Source organism: Schistocerca americana, chromosome 3 (assembly GCF_021461395.2).
Source record: "Schistocerca americana isolate TAMUIC-IGC-003095 chromosome 3, iqSchAmer2.1, whole genome shotgun sequence".
Classification (NCBI taxonomy): domain Eukaryota; kingdom Metazoa; phylum Arthropoda; class Insecta; order Orthoptera; family Acrididae; genus Schistocerca; species Schistocerca americana.
The window spans coordinates 437,750,989-437,770,963 of record NC_060121.1 but is presented as its reverse complement, the minus strand read 5'-3'; the positions used below and the strand labels follow the sequence as shown (position 1 = coordinate 437,770,963).

Here is a 19,975-nt window from a genome sequence, read left to right as displayed (position 1 = left end):
CTTCGGGAAAGCAGTTTATAGTACACCATGCCGTCGCTGTTCCACCAGCCGCATAACATTATCTTTTGTGGTTTTCTTTTTAGGGAGTAACTGCTCTATTTGGGCTGAAATATTCCTTTATTGTCCTTACGTGAGCATAAAGACACCATTTCTCGTCACCAGTAACGATACAGGATAGGTGTGATAGGTGATATTAACGAGCCAGTTGACGAGGACCAAGCAAAGATGCACTTATGGCTTATATAATAATTCCAATCCCAAAGAAAGCAGGTGTTGACAGATGTGAAAATTACCGAACTATCAGCTTAATAAGTCACAGCTGCAAAATACTAACACGAATTCTTTACAGACGAATGGAAAAACTAGTAGAAGCCAACCTCGGGGAAGATCAGTTTGGATTCCGTAGAAACACTGGAACACGTGAGGCAATACTGACCTTACGACTTATCTTAGAAGAAAGATTAAGGAAAGGCAAACCTACGTTTCTAGCATTTGTAGACTTAGAGAAATCTTTTGACAATGTTGACTGGAATACTCTCTTTCAAATTCTGAAGGTGGCAGGGGTAAAATACAGGGAGCGAAAGGCTATTTACAATTTGTACAGAAACCAGATGGCAGTTATAAGAGTCGAGGGACATGAAAGGGAAGCAGTGGTTGGGAAGGGAGTAAGACAGGGTTGTAGCCTCTCCCCGATGTTGTTCAATCTGTATATTGAGCATGCAGTAAAGGAAACAAAAGAAAAATTCGGGGTAGGTATTAAAATTCACGGAGAAGAAATAAAAACTTTGAGGTTCGCCGATGACATTGTAATTCTGTCAGAGACAGCAAAGGACTTGGAAGAGCAGTTGAATGGAATGGACAGTGTCTTGAAAGGAGGATATAAGATGAACATCAACAAAAGCAAAACAAGGATAATGGAATGTAGTCTAATTAAGTTTGGTGATGCTGAGGGAATTAGATTAGGAAATGAGGCACTTAAAGTAGTAAAGGTGTTTTGCTATTTGGGGAGCAAAATAACTGATGATGGTCGAAGTAGAGAGGATATAAAATGTAGGCTGGCAATGGCAAGGAAAGCGTTTCTGAAGAAGAGAAATTTGTTAACATCCAGTATTGATTTAAGTGTCAGGAAGTCATTTCTGAAAGTATTCGTATGGAGTGTAGCCATGTATGGAAGTGAAACATGGACGATAAATAGTTTGGACAAGAAGAGAATAGAAGCTTTCGAAATGTGGTGCTACAGAAGAATGCTGAAGATTAGATGGGTAGATCACATAACTAATGAGGAAGTATTGAATAGGATTGGGGAGAAGAGAAGTTTGTGGCACAACTTGACCAGAAGAAGGGATCGGTTGGTAGGACATGTTCTGAGGCATCAAGGGATCACCAATTTAGTATTGGAGGGCAGCGTGGCGGGTAAAAATCGTAGAGGGAGACCAAGAGATGAATACACTAAGCAGATTCAGAAGGATGTAGGTTGCAGTAGGTACTGGGAGATGAAAAAGCTTGCACAGGATAGAGTGGCATGGAGAGCTGCATCAAACCAGTCTCAGGACTGAAGACCACAACAACAACAACTCTTTTTTGTGATTTTTGTTTAGAGCATGCGGTACCCAAACACCCGATTTTTGAATCTTCACCATTGCATGCAATTGTCGCACGATGGTAGGACGATCATAATTCATCACATTTGACAATTCTCAGATACACTAACGTAGATCATTGCTTATTTATGCGTTCGATCTGCAACAAACCCCGAAGGTCTTCCTGAACGTGACGAGTCAGTGGTCAAAACAATCTTCCTTAAAACAAGAAAACCATTTTCTTGCCGTGCTCTGATCAATGATATTATCCCATTCCACGGCCCGAATGTTTATGGTTGCCTCTGCTGCTGACACCCCTCTTTTCTACTCAAACAGAAGAGTATGTTGGACGTATTCCAATTTCTTCACTTTGAAAAACAGTTTCTAGCATCTGCAGCTCCACTCACTGTCCCCAAATGACTACATGTAAACTCAAATAGGAACAGTGAACAATAAGCAAAAAATTAAAATCCATAAATAAATCCATAGCAACTGAAATATCAACATGCAATACAAAAACGATACAAACTTTATGATCCATCTAATAATTCTCTGTGTGTGATAAACAGTGTCCTGCCACACACTAATTACCCTTTCTTCCAGTATGACAATGCCGGACCACACTCGTACGCTACGACATTTGCGACAATCTGACGCCTTATTTTCACTAGCATCGATCATGATACAGTCCCGACTTACCCCGATCCGATATTCACATGTTTCCATAACTTAAAGCACACATGCGGGGATTAGAGTTTGGTAGTGATAAACCACTGCAGGGAGCAGTCAGTTTATGGGTTCATCAACAGAGTTAAACAGACTTCAGTGCCGGTATCAACAAGCTGGTCACTCTTTGGGGGAAATGTGTTCGTCGCCAGCGTTATTATGTCGAAAAATAAATATGTAGAGATGAAGAATAAAGCTGTAGAATATTAATAACGTTAGTTTTATTTGAAAGGCTTTAATACTTTTGACACAAAAATTGGGAGGCATTACTTTTCAACCCGGCTTTGCAGTTTTACTTGATTGAGACTTAATGCCATTCATATGACGGTAGTATTTTTCATGCATGAATTATGGGGAATTTATAAATTTGTTTTTATTAAATTTGATTTATTATAATGCCTTTTCGTAAGTTACTGTAGCTGCATTTTCTAATTGCTGAGGATGTTATGGAGGTACATTCGTTTTACAGTTTGACATTATGTTGCCTCAAATACATTGAACGAGAGTTTTGAACATTGTTTTCTTCTCATGGAAGTTATTTGAAATAAAAGTGTAATGTGTCTTGAAGAAAAGCATCATACCCACCTCAACCTAGCCCCTCCATCCACTTACTTTGTATCAGTTATTTATGTTATTTATGTATTTATTTACATGTCAATTTCCGTAGGACCAAATTGAGGAGCAAATCTCTAAGGTCGTGGATTGTGTCAGTACATGAAATTACAACATCAAAGTAATAACAGATAAAAATAAGGTATTTATGAACCCAAAAAAGTCAGGCCATAAGTTTCAGTAAACGTAGTCAAAAATATAACGTAAGGATCAGCTTAATTTTTCAAGGAACTCCTCAACATAATAGGAGTGACTCATGAGGAAACTCTTCGCTTTCGATTTGAAAGCGCGTGGATTACTGCTAAGATTTTCTAATTCTTGTGGTAACTGACTGAAAATGGGTGCAACATAATACTGCACACCTTTTTGCACAAGAGTTAAGGGAGTCCGATGCAAAAGCGGGTTGGATTTCTATGGAGTATTAACTGAGTGAGAGCTGCTTATTCTTGGGAATAAGCTGATATGTTAACAAGAAACGGCAGTAAGCAATGTATATACTGAGAGGGCAATGTCAAAATACTCCAACTAATGAACAGGAGTCGACAAGAGGTTCGCCATCTTACACCACTTACTGCCCGAACCGCCCGTTTCTGAGCCAAAAATTTACTTTTAGCATGGGAAGAGTTACCCAAAAATATAATACCATACGACATAAGCGAATGAAAATAAGCAAAGTAGACTAATTTTCGTAAGGAACTATCACTTACTTCAGATATCGTTCGAATAGTAAAGTCATTGAACAAGATCCTAAACGTGGGCTTTCCACGACAGTTTACTATCTATCTGAACACCTAGAAATTTTAACTGTTCAGTATCACTAATCATATGCCCATTCTGTGAAATTAAAACGTCGGATTTTGTTGAACTGTGTGTTAGAAACTGTAGAAACGGAGTCTTACTGTGATTTAGCGTGAGTTTATTTTCTACAAGCCATGAAGTTATGTCATGAACTGCGCTATTTGAAACGGAGCCAAAGTTACAAGCAACATCCTGAGCCAAAGTTACACATAACATCCTTTGTTACCAAGCTAGTGCCGGCCGGAGTGGCCGTGCGGTTCTAGGCGCTACAGTCTGGAATCGCGTGACCGCTACGGTCGCAGGTTCGAATACGGCCTCGAGCATGGATGTGTGTGATGTCCTTAGGTTAGTTAGGTTTAAGTAGTTCTAAGTTTTAGGGGACTGATGACCACAGCAGTTAAGTACCATAGTGCTCGGAGCCATTTGAACCATTTTGAACCAAGCTAGTGTCATCAGCAAACAAAAATATTTTAGAGTCACCTGTAATACTAGGGGCCATATCATTTATATAAATAAGGAACAGGAGTGGCACCAGCACTAATCTCTGGGGCAACCCCCCTCCCCCCCCCCCTTTTGACCGTACCCCACTCAGCTCCACATCACAGCCATTTTCGACACTGTGAATAATGACCATTTGCTGTCTGTTGTTAAAGTAAGAGGTGAACCAATTGTGAACTACCTCCCGTATTCCGTAATGGTCCAACTTCTGAACCAATATTTTCTGAACAACACAATCAAACGCCATAGTTAAATCAAAAAATACGCCAGCGTTTGAAACCTTTTGTTTAATCCAATCAGTACCTCACAGAGAAAAGAGAATATAGCATTTTCATTGTTAAACGACTTCTAAAGCCGAACTGCACATTTGATAGCAAATTATGTGAAATAAAATGAACAATTATCCTTACGTACATATCTTTCCAATAACTTTAGCAAACACTGATGGCATAGAAATTGGTCTAAAATTTCCTGCATTAGCCCTTTCTCCCTTTTTATAAATCGGCTTTACTACTGAGTATTTTAATCGCTCAGTAAACTGACAATTGCTAAAGGAAAAATTACAAATATGGCTAAGTACAGAGCTAGCATGAGCCGCACAATATTCTACATCTACATCTTCAACTACATACATACTCCGCAATCCACCATACGGTGCGGGGCGGAGGGTACCTCGTACCACAACTAGCATCTTCTCTCCCTGTTCCACTCCCAAACAGAACGAGGGAAAAATGACTGCCTACATGCCTCTGTACGAGCCCTAATCTCTATTAACTTATTTTTGTGGTCTTTCCGCGAAATATAAGTTGGCGGCAGTAAAATTGTTCTGCAGTCAGCCTCAAATGCTGGTTCTCTAAATTTCCTCAGTGATGATCAAACCTACCAGTAACAAATCTAGCAGCCAGCCTCTGAATTGCTTCTATGTCCTTCCTCAATCCGACCTGATAGGGATCCCAAACGCTCGAGCAGTACTCAATAATAGGTCGTATGAATGTTTTATAAGCCGTCTCCTTTACAGATGAACCACATCTTCCCAAAATTCTACCAATGAACCGAAGACGACTATCCGCCTTCCCCACAACTACCATTACATGCTTGTCCCACTTCATATTGCTCTGCAATGTTACGCGCAAATATTTAATCGACGTGACTGTGTCAAGCGCTACACTACTAATGGAGTATTCAAACACTACGGGGTTCTTTTTCCTGTTCATCTGCAGTAATTTACATTTATCTATGTTTAGAGTTAGCTGCCATTCTTTAAACCAATCACAAATCTTGTCCAAGTCATATTGTATCCTCCTGCAGTCACTCAACGACGACACCTTCCCGTACACCACAGCATCACCATCAAACAGCAGCACATTGCTAACCACCCTATCCAAAAGATCATTCATGTAGATAGAAAACAACAGCGGACCTACCACACTTCCCTGGGGCACTCCAGATGAGACTCTCACCTCCGATGAACACTCACCATCGAGGACAACGTCATGGGTTCTAGTACTTAAGACGTCTTCGAGCCATTCACATATTTGGGAACCAATCCCATATGCTAATACCATATGCAGTGGGGCACCGAGTCAAACGGTTTACGGAGGTCAAGGAATATGGCATCTGTCTGATACCCTTCATCCATGGTTCGCAAGATTTCATGTGAAAAAAGGGCTAGTTGCGTTTCGCAGGAGCGATGCTTTCTAAAGCCGTGCTGATGCATGGACAGCAACTTCTGTGTCTCAAGGAAATTCATTATATTCGAACTGAGAATATGTTCGAGAATCCTGCTAGGCACTCCATCATATCCATGAGAGTCTTTAGTCTTCAGTGATTTAATTATTGACTCAATCTCCCCCTTGTCTGTATCACAGAGGAGTACTTCAGACATCAATCTCGTAAAGGCATATGCTAAGAGAGTTATGTGATATCCTGTAGAAACTAACTTTTTTAATTTAATTCACCAGCAATGCTCACAAAATGATTGTTAAATGCTGTACATAGATCTGATTTATCAGTAACAGAAATATTTTTACTACGAAGTGACTTCACATCGTCGACCTTGTGATGCTGTGTAGACACTTCCTCAACAACTAAACATATGGTTTTAATTTTATCCTGTGAATCTGATATTCTATTTGAGCAGCACATACTCTTTGCCTTCCTAATAACATTTTTAAGCTCCTTACAATAGTGTTTGTAATGGGCGACTGTAGGTTGATTGTGACTACTTCTAACATTCTGATATAATTCCCGCTTGCTTTATCGCGCCCGTTAGCGAGAGTGGCATCAGAAGTGCTGTTGCCTTCTAACCAACTCGTAATTAAGTAGCTGCTTAATTCTATAATCATACTGAAACCACAGTTAGGAAAAACGTTATAATTTCTTTCAGATGTCTACCTTTGAATACTGAACCACCCGTCATAAGGGCACCTCTTGTCAAAGACACGAAAGAAATATTCGTAAAAGGAAGATGTGCAGGTTCCAGACGATACTGATCGACGGACTGATATGTTCTCAGAGGACGAGTGCGGCACGGAGATGACCGACATGCGGCGCGACTCTGCGGCAGAGCGGCTGCAGAAGCTGTGCGGTCCAGAACCGGAGGAGGAGGCGCCCGCTGCTCCCCTTGTGTGCTCCAGCCTGCCCACACTGGTTCTGGAGAAGGGCCAACAACGTCCAAAAGACCTCGAGGCGCACGAGCAAAGGTTAGTAAGCGCCCTAGTGTGATTTAGCGTCTGCTTGACGGACACCTTACTTCCACTTCACCACCACGCAGTGAGCGCAGCTATCCTGTGTATATGTACAGGATGCTTGACTAATATACATTTTGGTGACAAAAGTCATGGGACAAAGATATGCGCATATACAGGTGGCGGTAGTATTGCGTACACAAGGAACAAAAGGGTAGCGCATTCGCGGAGCTGTCATTTGTACTCAGGTGGCGACGAGAATTAATAGACTTGGAAGGGGTAGCTGTAGGATAGACGGATGGCATATTCCATTTCGGAAATCGTTAGGAAACCAATATTTCAAGATCCTCAGCGTCCAGGGTGTGCCTAGAATACCAAATTTCAGGCTTTACCTCTCACCACGGACAACGCAGTGGCTGACGCCAAGCACTTAACGACCGAGAGCAGCGCCGTTCGCGCAGCGTTGTTAGTGCTAAAAGACAAGCAACACAGCGTAAAATAACGGCAGACGTCAATGTAAGACGTTCGACGAACGTAACCACTAGTATAGAGCGGCGAAATTTGGAGTTAATGGGTGACCCTTGGTTTAGGCGTAGCGTCGTGAATTAGTAATCGGAACGTCCTCTGTCCCGGGTTCCAACACTACCACCGCTTAAATTTTGAATATAAATTGTCAGCAATGGCGGCCGAAGACTTCAGACATAAGAAATCACCCTCATTCTGCCAGCGGCATTATCAAAGAAGGCGGGAGGAGCGGACAGAGGTTCAGGGCACTCTCTTTCTCTTGGGGTGCGAAACTGCCCCTGGCGGAAGAATCAGCAATGATCAACGGCGTGACGATCCAGGAGGCAATGTAAACCACTGCATTAAAGACACACGATGTGTATTCACAGAACATGTGGCCTATAATAGAAAGAGTCTGATGAGGATTGTTCTCTTCAGAATCGACGGCAACCAACCACAATAATTCAGGACCACATGTCGACGTTGCAAGCAGATCAAGAGGTAGAGAAACTATATTACGCTCCTGAACCGATAATTCAGTACGTAAAGGGAGGTTAAACTCTAATTGTCATTGATGGTTGGAATGCGGTAGTAGGGGAAGGAACAACAGAAAGCTATAGAGGAGAATATAGGCTTGGTACTAGGAATGAGAAGGGAAGAAGACTAATTGACTTCTGCAATAAATTTCAGCCAGTAAAACCGAAGGCCCTGTTCAAGAAGTGGAGACATACTTGGAAAAGACGAGGAGATACGGAAAGAGTCTAGCAGGATTACATGGTCGCAAAGAGACTTCGAAATCAGATAGAGGATCGTAAGGCGTATCCAGGAGCAGATACGGACTCAGATCACAGTTTAGTAGTGATGAAGAGGAGGCTGAATTTTAAGAGACTACTCACGAAGAATCAGGCACAAAGAAGTAGGATACGAAAGTACTAAGAATTGCTGAGATATGCATGAATATCTCTGAGCCTCTAGATACTGCAGTGAAGAATAGGCAGTTCGGTTCAAGAGAAATTAACATCTCTGGAAAGCGCAGTCATAGAAATTTTGAAGAAAAATACAGGTACAAAGAAGGTAACAGCGAAGAAACCATGGGTAAGAGAAGTAATATTTCAGTTGATCGATGACAGGAGGAAGTACAAAAATGTTCAGGGAAAATCAGAAATACCGGTCGCTGAGGAGTGAAATAGATAGGGAGTGCAGGAAAGCTAAGACAAAATGGCCCTATGAAAAATGTGAAGAAATCGAAAAAGAAATGACTATCGGAAGTACTGCCTCAGCATACAGCAAAGTCAAAACAACCTGTGGTGAAATTAGTAACAAGGGAAATACCATACCATTAAGAGTGCAATGGGAATTCCACTCTTAAATTCAGAGGAGAGAGCGGATGGTTGGAAAGAGTCACTGAAAGCCGCTTCGAGGAGGAAGATCTATTGTTGTGAACAGTTTTAATTTTTTGTTTATCCTGAGTTTTTATGTTATGTGGTCTGAAAATGGTTGTGAGTTTATATGATACTGTGCTACAATGGAAGACTGGCAGATCTTTTCATTTCTTTTTTGACTTGTGATGGTGGTGGTGCTTGCATAAGTTTACTTTTGATTTTTTCATATAGCGTTTTCTGGGGGAGGTGTTATATCCATCATTTTTGGCTATTAATTTTAGTATGTTCATTCCTTTACATATGTCTGCTTCACTGATGCGGATGCGAACTACACGATTTACAGATGACTTCAAGAACATGGATGCTGTTGGTTAGGGTGTCATGAGGTATTGTTACTGGCAACATCAGTGGTAGTGAGTTTTCTATATATTTGGAAAATATACTTGTTATTGTAACTGTGAATCGTCATATCAAGGAAATTAATTCCTTTCATGGTCTGATTCTGATATTTGGGTGCATTATATTCATTTCGTCTGATACGTTATTTAGTTCTTCTTTTGGACCACTGAAATGTGTTATTGATTCATCCATATATCTTTTATAACGTACGATTTTTCCAGTGAATTGTGGATGAATTAAGTATAGTTCGTCTTTCAGTTTACGTCTCGTATGTCTGCAAACAAGCCTGCAAGGCTGCTACCCGTTGCCAGACCTTGGTTTTACATGTAAAACTTGTCATTGACTAGAAAGAGTTGTTTGGGAGGATTAATTCAAGCAGTGTCATAGTTCATAAGTTTCTGCATTGCTTAGCGTTTTGTATTTGATTAAATTGCTTCGTATCATTGAGAGAGTGTCATTGCAGGGGATGTACGTATGGTGGTTTACTAAGCCACAGGAGGCAAGTGTTGCTGTGTATGGGACTATTACATCCTTAATATTGCTGGTTAACTCAAAACTGTTGGTAACTGAAAAGCTGGTTTCATAGGTGTAATTTTTCTACAGTATATTATGATATTTTCTTATAATTTTGTATCCTTGTCTGTTTGTGGCATTTATAGTTGGACATATGGGACAACCGCCTTTGTTAATCTTAAGCTGAGCCTTGGGATTAAAAGACTGGTTGCATATTTATTCCCAAATAAATCGCCAACAAATGATAGGGGCGACTAGAAAACAATCAAACTAACAAATAAAACACTCCTGTCTTGGCCGCTATATTCTTTTTATTATTGCTCCTCATTACACGTTTCGCTCTAACAGCAAGGTTTACAGAAGCTCGCCTGCGAACCTGCAAGGTTCGCAGGAGAGCTTCTGTAAAGTTTGGAAGGTAGGAGACGAGGTACTGGCAGAAGTAAAGCTGTAGCTCAGATGGTCTCGGTCGGGCACACAGTTTTAATCTGCCAGGAAGGTTTCATATCAGCGCACACTCCGCTGCAGAGTGAGAATCTCATTCTGGAATTACTCCCCTCCTTAAATGTTCTAATTACAGCATAATCATGTAACATTTTATAATCATTTTTACAGTGGACGTTAATAGATTTCAAAAGATAGGTAATTTGATCATGTGACGCGACATTATTTTTCAAAGAGCCAAGACCATAATTGTTGGATATGGAGGAAAAAACGACGACTGTAGTATTAATACTAGCTATATCTAGCGTTGTTAGATGTGTATGGTCGAAGGGAACTGTATTTTGTTCAATTATTCATCGAAAATAACATCAAATGCATCAACAGTAATGTGCGATGTGAAGTGTGTGTTACTGGAGAGGCGATCCACAACGAATTCCGTGTGACCTACAGGTCCACCATTGTATTTATATGCAGCTAAAATAAATCCTGAACATATGCTGTTAATATGAGTAATAGCACCAAGTCCACCGCAAGCATCATCAGTCAAAACGTTAGTGGTGCCTCAATGTCAAAATCGTGCAGGAGCAACATTCCAATACCGTACGAAAGCTGCTCCTTCTTGCTACAAGACCATTTGGAATGCTGTCATAATGCCGAAGTTACTCAATACCATTAATACATTATCAAAATTTAGTTTGAAAGCCACAGTGTCGGCAACTGCGTTTGCAGACATTATTCGTAATGAAAACGTTAACATACAGAACCATATAAAGTGCCATGACATCTCTCAAAGCCAACAAGGAACCCACCTCACATACTTACCCGTTACAAAATGTGATGACGTTTACAGCGTCATCAAATCACGATATAAATGACTTCAATATGAAACGTCGAAAACGAAATACTATTCAATATGTCAAAAGCCGACACACACCTAGTGGGCAAAAGTAAGAATTAGAGCAATGCCATTCTCGCTGACACAGTGTAAATAGTTTAAACAAAGTTAGCCCTTGTAAGAGGTACAAGTGAAAGCTATATAACTTTTAAAAATATCAGTAGTGGTAGGTACTCGTAACAAAACAGTTGCACAAAAATATCAGTTGGTAAAAATTAAAGTTTGTAACAAAACTGTAGTTATATAACTATTGTTACAATCCTGTTTCTTCTCTGCTTTGTATGATCTGAACAGGGAGAACACAGACAGTGTGTATTGTGACGTAGTTTTCTTGGGATATAGACATTAATAAGGCAGATCTGTGTTCAGCGGCGTAGCGACCAAGAAAAAATGTATTATTCAGCCTAACATGGTTGTAGACGCTGTGAAAGATTCCCCTGTATGAAGTTTCAATAAGTGCAATCATCAGTGTTAAACGCTATTAATATCGCTACGTTTATCGTGAAATACTACAAGTGAGGCGGAAATTAGAAACTGATAACGTTTAACACCGTTTTGGATTTCTTCTTTTTTTAGTCATCAGTCTTTTAACTGGTTTAATGGGACCCGCCATTAATTCGTCTCCTGTGCCAACCGCTTCATCTCAGAGTAGCACTTGCAATCTACGTTCTCAATCATTGGCTGCATGTGTTCCAATCTCAGACTTCCTCTACAGATTTTATGCTATGCAGTTCTCTCTAGTACCACGGTAATTATTCTCTGACGTCGTAACAGATGTCCTATCATCCTCACCCTTCTTCTTGTCAGTGTTTCCCATACTTTCCCTTCCTCGCAGATTCTGCGGAGAATCTCCTCATTCCTTGCGTTACCAGTCCACCTAATTTTTGACATTCTTCTGTAGCACCACATCTCGAATGTCCGATTCTCTTCTTTTCCGGTTTCCACGATCCATGTTTCAATACACAACAATACTGTGCCCCAAATGCACATTCTCAGAAATTTCTTCCTCAAGTTAAGGCCTATATTTGACAGTTCTCTTCGCCCTTTTTGCCTGTGCTAGTGTGCTTCTTACGTCCTACTTGCTCCGTTTGTCATCGCTTCGTTAACTACTTCTACCTCGTGGTCACCAGTTCTGATGTTAAGATTCTCGCTGTGCTCATTTGTGCTGCTTCTCATTACTTTCGTCTCTCTTCGATTCACTCTCATTCTTCATTCTGTACTGATTAAATTTTCATTCCATTGAACACATCCTGTAATTCTTCACTTTCAGTGAGGATAGCAGTATCATCACTCTTGAACCGTTCTTTGATTTCCGCAATTGTTTCTTCAAGATACAGATCCAACAATAGGGGAAAGACACCCTTTTAATCCGAGCACATCCTTTTTCACCTCGGACTTTTATTTTTCCGTCTTGGTTCTCGGTTATATTATGTATTATCCGTCTTTACCTATCACTTACCCCTATTTTTCTCACAATTTAGAACATCTTGCACCTTTTTACATTTCGAACGCTTTCTCCAGGTCGACAAATCCTGTGAACGTGTCTTGATTTTTATTCAGTCATGCTTTCATTATCAACCGCAACGTCAGAATTGCCTCTCTGGTGCCTTTACCTTACCAGAAGCCAAACTGCCATGTAACACATCCTCAATTATCTTTTCCATTCTTCTGTATACAATTCTTATTCGTAAGTTGGATGCATGAGCTGATATGCTGCTTCTACGATAGTTCCCGCTCTTGTCAGCTCTTGCAGTCTTTGGAATTGTGTGGATGATTTTTTTTTTTTTTTTTTTTTCTGAAGTCAAATGGTGCATCGCCAGGCACTCACATTATACACACCAACATAATAATCGTTTTGTTCCCACTTCACCCGATGATTTTAGAAATTTTGATGGAACGTTATGTATCGCTCCTGGCTTATTCGATCTTAGACCTTCCAAAGCTCTTTCGAATACTGATTAAGTCTTCCATATTGACTCCCGTTTCTTCCCTTATAACGTCAAGTCTTCCCCTTCACAGAGGCATACAATGTCGTCTTTCATATATTTGCTGTCTCCTAGCATTTAACAGTGGAATTATCATTACACTCTTAAAGTTGTCACCCTCGTTTTCGATTTCACCGAAGGTTTGTTTACTTTTCTATACGTTGAGTCAGTCTTCCTTACAATCATTTCACTATGGGTTTCTTCACATTTTTCATGTAGCCATTTCGTCTTGGATTCCCTACACTTCCTATTTATTTCATTCCCCAGAGACTAGCAGCCCGCATCTCGTGGTCGTGCGGTAGCGTTCTCGCTTCCCACGCCCGGGTTCCCGGGTTCGATTCCCGGCGGGGTCAGGGATTTTCTCTGCCTCGTGATGGCTGGGTGTTGTGTGCTGTCCTTAGGTTAGTTAGGTTTAAGTAGTTCTAAGTTGTAGGGGACTTATGACCACAGCAGTTGAGTCCCATAGTGCTCAGAGCCATTTGAACCATTTTGAAGACTTGCATTTCTGTATTCCTGAATTTCCCTGAACATTTCTGTACTTCTTTCTGTCATCTATCAACTGAACTATTTCTTTTGTTACCTATGGTTTCTTCGCAGTTAGCTTCTTTGTACCTACATGTTTCTTTCCAACTTCTGCGGTTGCTCTCTTTAGAGATGTCCGTTCCTCCTCAATCGAACTGCCTGCTGAGCTATTCTTCGTCGCAGTTTCCATAGCCTCAGACAACTTGAAGCGTATCTCTCCATTCTTTAGTACTTCAGTATACCACTTCTTCAGGCACCGGTTTTTCCTGATTAGTCTCTTCAACTTCAACCTATTCTTCATCACTACTAAATTATGATCTGTGTCTATACCTGCTCATGAGTACGCTTTAAATGCAGTATCTGATTTCGGAACCTCTAGCTGACGATTTTGCAACAGAAATATTCCCGTCGGTCTCGCCCTTTTCCAAGTTTACGTCCTCCTCTTGTGATTCTCTAACAGAGTATTAGCTACTACTGGCTGAAATTTATAGCAGAATTCGATTAGCCTTTCTCCTCTCTCATTCCTAGTACCAAGCCCAAGCTCTCCCGTAACCGTTTCTTCTGCTCTTTCCTCTACAACCACATTACAGTCCTCCGTGAGGTCCTGAATTACGCGTTCAGTATCCTTTTATACTTCCTCTATCTCTTTATCTGGGACTTGCGTCGTCGGCATGTATACATGAACTGCTGTTGTCGTCCTTGATTTGCTGTCGATTCGGATGACAGCAGCCCTATCACTGAACAGTTCACAGTAACTCACTCTCTGCCTTACCTTCCTATTCATAATGAATCCTACTCCCGTTACACCATTTTCGGCTGCTGTTTATATTACCTTGTAGTTGTTATCTAATCAGACATGCTTGTCTTTTACTAAAATGTAAACTTTCACGGCCGGAAATATCATGTCCATTATAATTATCCGGGCTGTTATGTCGTGGTCGGTTGATGAATTCTGAGGTGATTCCCATCGTTTCGTCTCCGACTGCGGGAGACATCTTTAGCATTTACAAATGAATTTCCTTCTGTAGGAGTATTATTTGGTACAGGATTAATACCTAAACTGAAACTAGCTGAATAAGGACCCCACTAACAACGTTCTCAGAACTGTGTCGCGGTTAATAAAAAAGTCCTCCATTGAAGAGAGTGTACAGAAAGGACTCTGCAGTTCGGTTGCGCTACCACCGAGGCTTTATGGATTGCCCAAAATTCATAAAGAAAATGTTCCGTTAAGACCGATACTAAGTGCCATTGGTTCGCCCACCTACTCGTTAGCCAAGTTTTTGACTACGCTGTTAAAACCACATGTGGGCCGTTCGGACTCGTTTATAAAGAATTCGACACATTTCATCAGCAGATTGAATGGCATAGTGGTCCAGCCGGAGGACATATTGGTCAGCTTCGATGTGGTATCGCTGTTTACCATGGTTCCACTTAATGATGTATTGGAACAGCTGGATCGAATTTTTCCTGCCGATATTTTAGAGCTGTTTAAGTGTTGTTTGACGACCACATACTTCAAGTGGAATGAACAGTTTTATGAGCAAACGGATGGCGTGGCTATGGGAAGCCCCCTAAGTCCCGTAATTGCAAACTTATTTATGGAGAAATTCGAAGAACAGGCCTTAGGTACTGCCAGCAAGAAACCCAATGTATGGTTCCGATACGTGGATGACACGTTTGTGTTGTGGAGACATGGTAGGGAGGGACTAAGCCGGTTCCACGAACATCTGAACAGTATAAACTCAAGAATTCAGTTTACTATGGAGGAGGAGGTAGATGGCAAACTACATGTTCTCGATGTGCTTGTGTTTAGAAACGAAAATGGTAGTTTGGGCCACTCAGTGTACCGCAAACCCACGCACACGGACCGTTATTTGCACCGGGATTCGAACCACCACCCACAACAGAAGCGGGGTGTTATCAAGACGTTAGCGGACAGAGCTAGAAATATTTGTGAACCTGAGTTGCTCGACGCTGAGATGGAACATCTCCACAATGCACTAACGAAGAACGGATATTCGTCCGCCGAAATAAAACGTGCGATGAGGCAGCCACGCAGAAATCATACTGACGTACAGGCTACTGCAAAATCTAAGGTTTTCCTGCCGTTTGTTAAAAATGTAACGGAAAGAATAGGGAGAATATTGACGAAGCGGAATATTACCGTAATTTACAAGCCCACCAGGAAGATACAGGAATACCTTAGGCCTGCCAAGGACGCTCGCAAACCATTGGAAAAATCTGGAGTGTATAGGATCCCATGCAGCTGTGGTGATGTTTATGTGGGTACCACTAAAAGAACTGTTTCTAAACGTTTGGAAGAGCACAAGGGAAATTGTAGAAGAGGAGAAACGGAACGATCAGCTGTTGCGGAGCATGCTTTCCAGCCAGGGAACCACAATATTCGTTTCGAGGAGACGCAAGTACTAGCGGCCACGAGCGGATACTACGAAAGGCTCTACAGGGAGGCAATCGAAATCGCTAAACACCCAAATAATTTCAACCAAAAGGAGGAGGGCGTCAAATTAAACGGTATATGGATGCCGGTGTTAAAGACGATGTGTACCACTCGTCCACTACTGGGTGATGGCAACGGCGATCGACGGCGACGGACAGCGGCCAATTGCACTGACGTTTTCAAAACACGTGACGTCACGCCGCGGCGCGGGGGCGCGCGGACCCGGAATTTAGCGGCAGTCAGTAGCGAGCCAGTGTGTGTGTTGGACCTTCCATCAAGCTGCGGACCCCCTTGAAGATGTCTCCCGCAGTCGGAGACGAAACGTTGGGAATCACTTCAGGATTCATCAACCGACCACGGCATAACAGCCCGGATAATTATAATGGACATGCTTGTCTTTTTTTTCCATTTCACATCATTGAACCCCACTTTATCTAGATCGAGCACTTCCCTTTTCAGATTTTCTTACTTCCCTACCACGTTTACACTTCTGACATTACGCTCCCCGACCCGTAGAACATTACCCTTTCGTTGGTTATTCAGTCTTTTTTTCATGATTGGCTCCCGCTTAGCAGTCTGCTCCTGGAGATCCGAGTGGGGGACTATTCCGGAATCTTTTGCCAATAGACAGATCATCATGACACTTTCTCAATGACAGCCACATGTCCTGTGGATACATATTACGTGTCTTTAATGCAGTGGTTTCCATTGTCTTCTCCATTCTCATACAGTTGATCATTGCTAATTCTACCACCATTACGTGCAGTTTTCCACTCCAAGGACAAGAGAGTGCCCTGAACCTCTGTCTGCTCCTCCGCCGTTTTTGACAAGGCCGTTGGCAGAATGAAGGTGACTTATTATCCCGGAAGTCTTCGGTAGACATATCGGATAATTTTTAATTAAAATTTAAGTGGAGGGCATTTTGATTACTAATCAAGGACGCTATTTCTAGTCCAAGCGTGATACTAATACCCCAATATTAGTAAATAGCGTTTCCACATGTGTCTGCGTCCTGGCTATCAAAAACCATGGCTTTGCAGGTTCTCTGACTTGATCCAATTTGATTTTTTTGTACTGAGGTATTTAAAAACTTTTTATATTCCAACCCCGTTAATAGAATCTATGATCTCAGGTAAAGTATTGTGGATGGTTGCCAATGCAATCGGAACACAATTGGTGTTTTTGAAAGAGCGAGGACATCAATAGGAGACATTCTGAAGACTGCCTTCATTTTAATGGTGGCCATATGAAGCACTTGTAATGATTCTGTGCACAAGTGCATATCTGCATTTTGGATGCTCGGGGACTCCGTTAAAAGCTGTAAATGCACTCTCATAATACGTCGTATCGGGGAAATTGTTTGTTTCCAGATTTATGTCCATTAAGATTATTTGCTTGTGCCATTGTACCCTACTCATCTCTTTCGTTTGCACCTTTAATAAACACCTGGTATATATGAGTCAACAAGTACAGATATTACTTTTCCTCCACACATTCATAGCATTATCTCAACAATGATATTCTTCAACATTACTATTCTTCTTATAAGTAACCTGTGTTGTTGCAATGAATAGTTGTGGTCGTTAGTGATTCCGTATGCACCAAATAAGAACTGAGGGCAGTGATTCGTTTTCTGTACTCTGAAGGAACCAAAGCAGTGGAGATTATAAGCAAAATGCAGCAGCAGTATCTGTCTGAGCATAAGAAGAAATTATGTGTGTATAAATCGCTTTAAAAATGGACGTGTACGAGTCTGCGACGATGAAAGTTCGAGTAGATCACTTACTTCGAAAAAGGAACGGAACTCCGAGACTGCTGAGCGAATGTTTTGTGATAATCGTCGTACCACAACTGATGATATATTTGAAAATGAGCCCCCGTTTTGAATTAGCAAATTGCCTATTCATGTGTAAACTGTCGCAAGGTTTGTGCTCGCTGAGTACCACGTCAACCGATGAACACAAACAGAGTCGTTAGGAAACTCCAAAATTTAAGGAGTTTTGGTAAAGAACGAATAAACTTGTAATCTCTCGGATAGTTCGTGCAAATTGTTGCTTATTTTTTGGGCACAATAGTTGGACGACCGACCCAGCCATCTTTTCCAGTTGCTGTGAGCCTTGCTCATTGCCTGGACTCCGTCCAAACCGTGAACTGTCCTCGGGCTCGCGCAGCTATTTGTAGCTACGTTCCATTCCCGACGCGCACTACGTACTTTGATGCTCCGAGCAGTTAAGATGAAAATGTTTCTTTGTATATTCGACGACTTGTTTGTGGTTTGGCCAACTGGAACGAAAAAACTTTAAGAAGTTTTGGAATATTCATTCTGTATATCATAACATAAAATTCAAGATGGAACTTGGAAAAAGAAAACAGCTACCTTCCTTCGACGCGTTAGTTAAGTGAAGACCGGCTGGATCACAGTGAGTATAGAAAACGCACCGACACTTACCTCTGTCTTCATGCCTCGAGCCAGTACCATCCTCCACAAAGAAATTCAGTGTTAAAGACTCCGGTCCATACATCACGAACACTTTCAGAATTGTAGCCAAGGATAGTGTTAAGGAATGGGTACTCAGACTGTCAAAGTGAGACGGGACTGCAGTCAGAACAAAGAACGCCCCGAAAAAGATGTCAACAGACAAAGAGATGCCAGGAATCGATTATCTACCTTGTGCAGCGCCATTATCCTGAGAGGTCGTTGGCCTCCACTCGATACATGGCATACAGCGCTTTTGTCTCCCTACAACAAAGATAGTCTTCTTTGTGAAGTTTACGACAATCTAGGTCTCAGAAAACCAGCTGTATACCCCACTCCTTGCGAATGACTATTAGCACACCCGAGGAGACGTGTACGGAACTTCAGTAACACACCGTACTTAAACAAAGAAGCAAATCAGCTGTCACCGAGTAACACCTGGAGGATACTTATCAAATGACACGACGAGACCAGTACTGTCGTGCAAACGCCAAGTTTCTGTGACAGCTAGATTAGGTTCTCTACCGAAATAAAGATACTGGAAAACTTAATAAACAGGGCGTGAGGTTTCAGTTTAAGTAAGATTTTGGTCCAGCATAAATCTCGCTGACAATCACATCCACCAGAGTGGGGAAAAAGTGAGAGGAAGTGCGCTTCAGGGAATACCAGGGTAGACACTAGAAACAAAAGAGCATCAAAGGGCATAGTGGGAATCTACTTCACTTTTGAACAGTGATGATAGACGAACAACAGTTACCGTCTAGTTGGAGTCCAGGAACCTACGACACAACACTCCACAGAACATGAAGAAAAATAAGACGCTCGTCGAAATACGAGTATGTGGATAAAAAAGAAAGAACTAGGCTGAACACGCGGAAGTGCACCATTAAAGAACAAGAGCAAAACTTTCTCAGTCGCATAATAACCACTCATGAGACGTGAGTCGATCACTCGTAAATACAGTGAATCCGGCAGACCATTGTGTGAAAACAGACCTCATCAAGATGCCATTTCTTTTTCACTTGCTCTCGTATATGCACTGACGAAAAAAAAGTCGCAACACCAAGAGGAAGTTGTGCGACGTAACGAAGGTTGTATGCGTGTTTCTACATCTGAACGATGATGTCTATTCGGATTTCGCGTCAGTCGCGTAAGAGTGGCACCAAGAACGCCACTATGAAATGCAAATAAGCTTTTATTTAAATACACGCTGTAACTGTTGTGAGCGTTGATTATGTTTGAGATTGGACTTTGTGAGTTGACGTTAGTTAGAATGCCTTTAAGGCGACAAAGACGCATTATCAACAACTCACTGAGTTTAGCGAGGGCGATTAATAAGGCTAGGAGAAGCTGGATGTGCCTTCTGCGGTACTACAGAAAGAATTGGCAGAAATGTAGCCACTCTACATTATTGCTGGCAGCAATGGTCACGAGAACGTACAGTCGCAAGGTGATGTGCACCGGACGGTCACGTAGCAGAACTCAGAGAGAAGACAGTC

At 41.6% G+C, this 19,975-nt stretch overlaps 1 protein-coding gene across 1 annotated transcript in view; it reads left to right on the top strand.

Moving 5' to 3' along the window:
* Positions 1-19,975, top strand: part of LOC124606735 (UNC93-like protein) — a 417,842-nt gene that overhangs the window by 69,925 nt on the left and 327,942 nt on the right. The window contains exon 2 of the mRNA XM_047138767.1: positions 6,730-6,916. Within this exon, the coding sequence (XP_046994723.1) occupies positions 6,730-6,916 (187 nt within the window). The remainder of the gene's footprint in view (positions 1-6,729; positions 6,917-19,975) is intronic.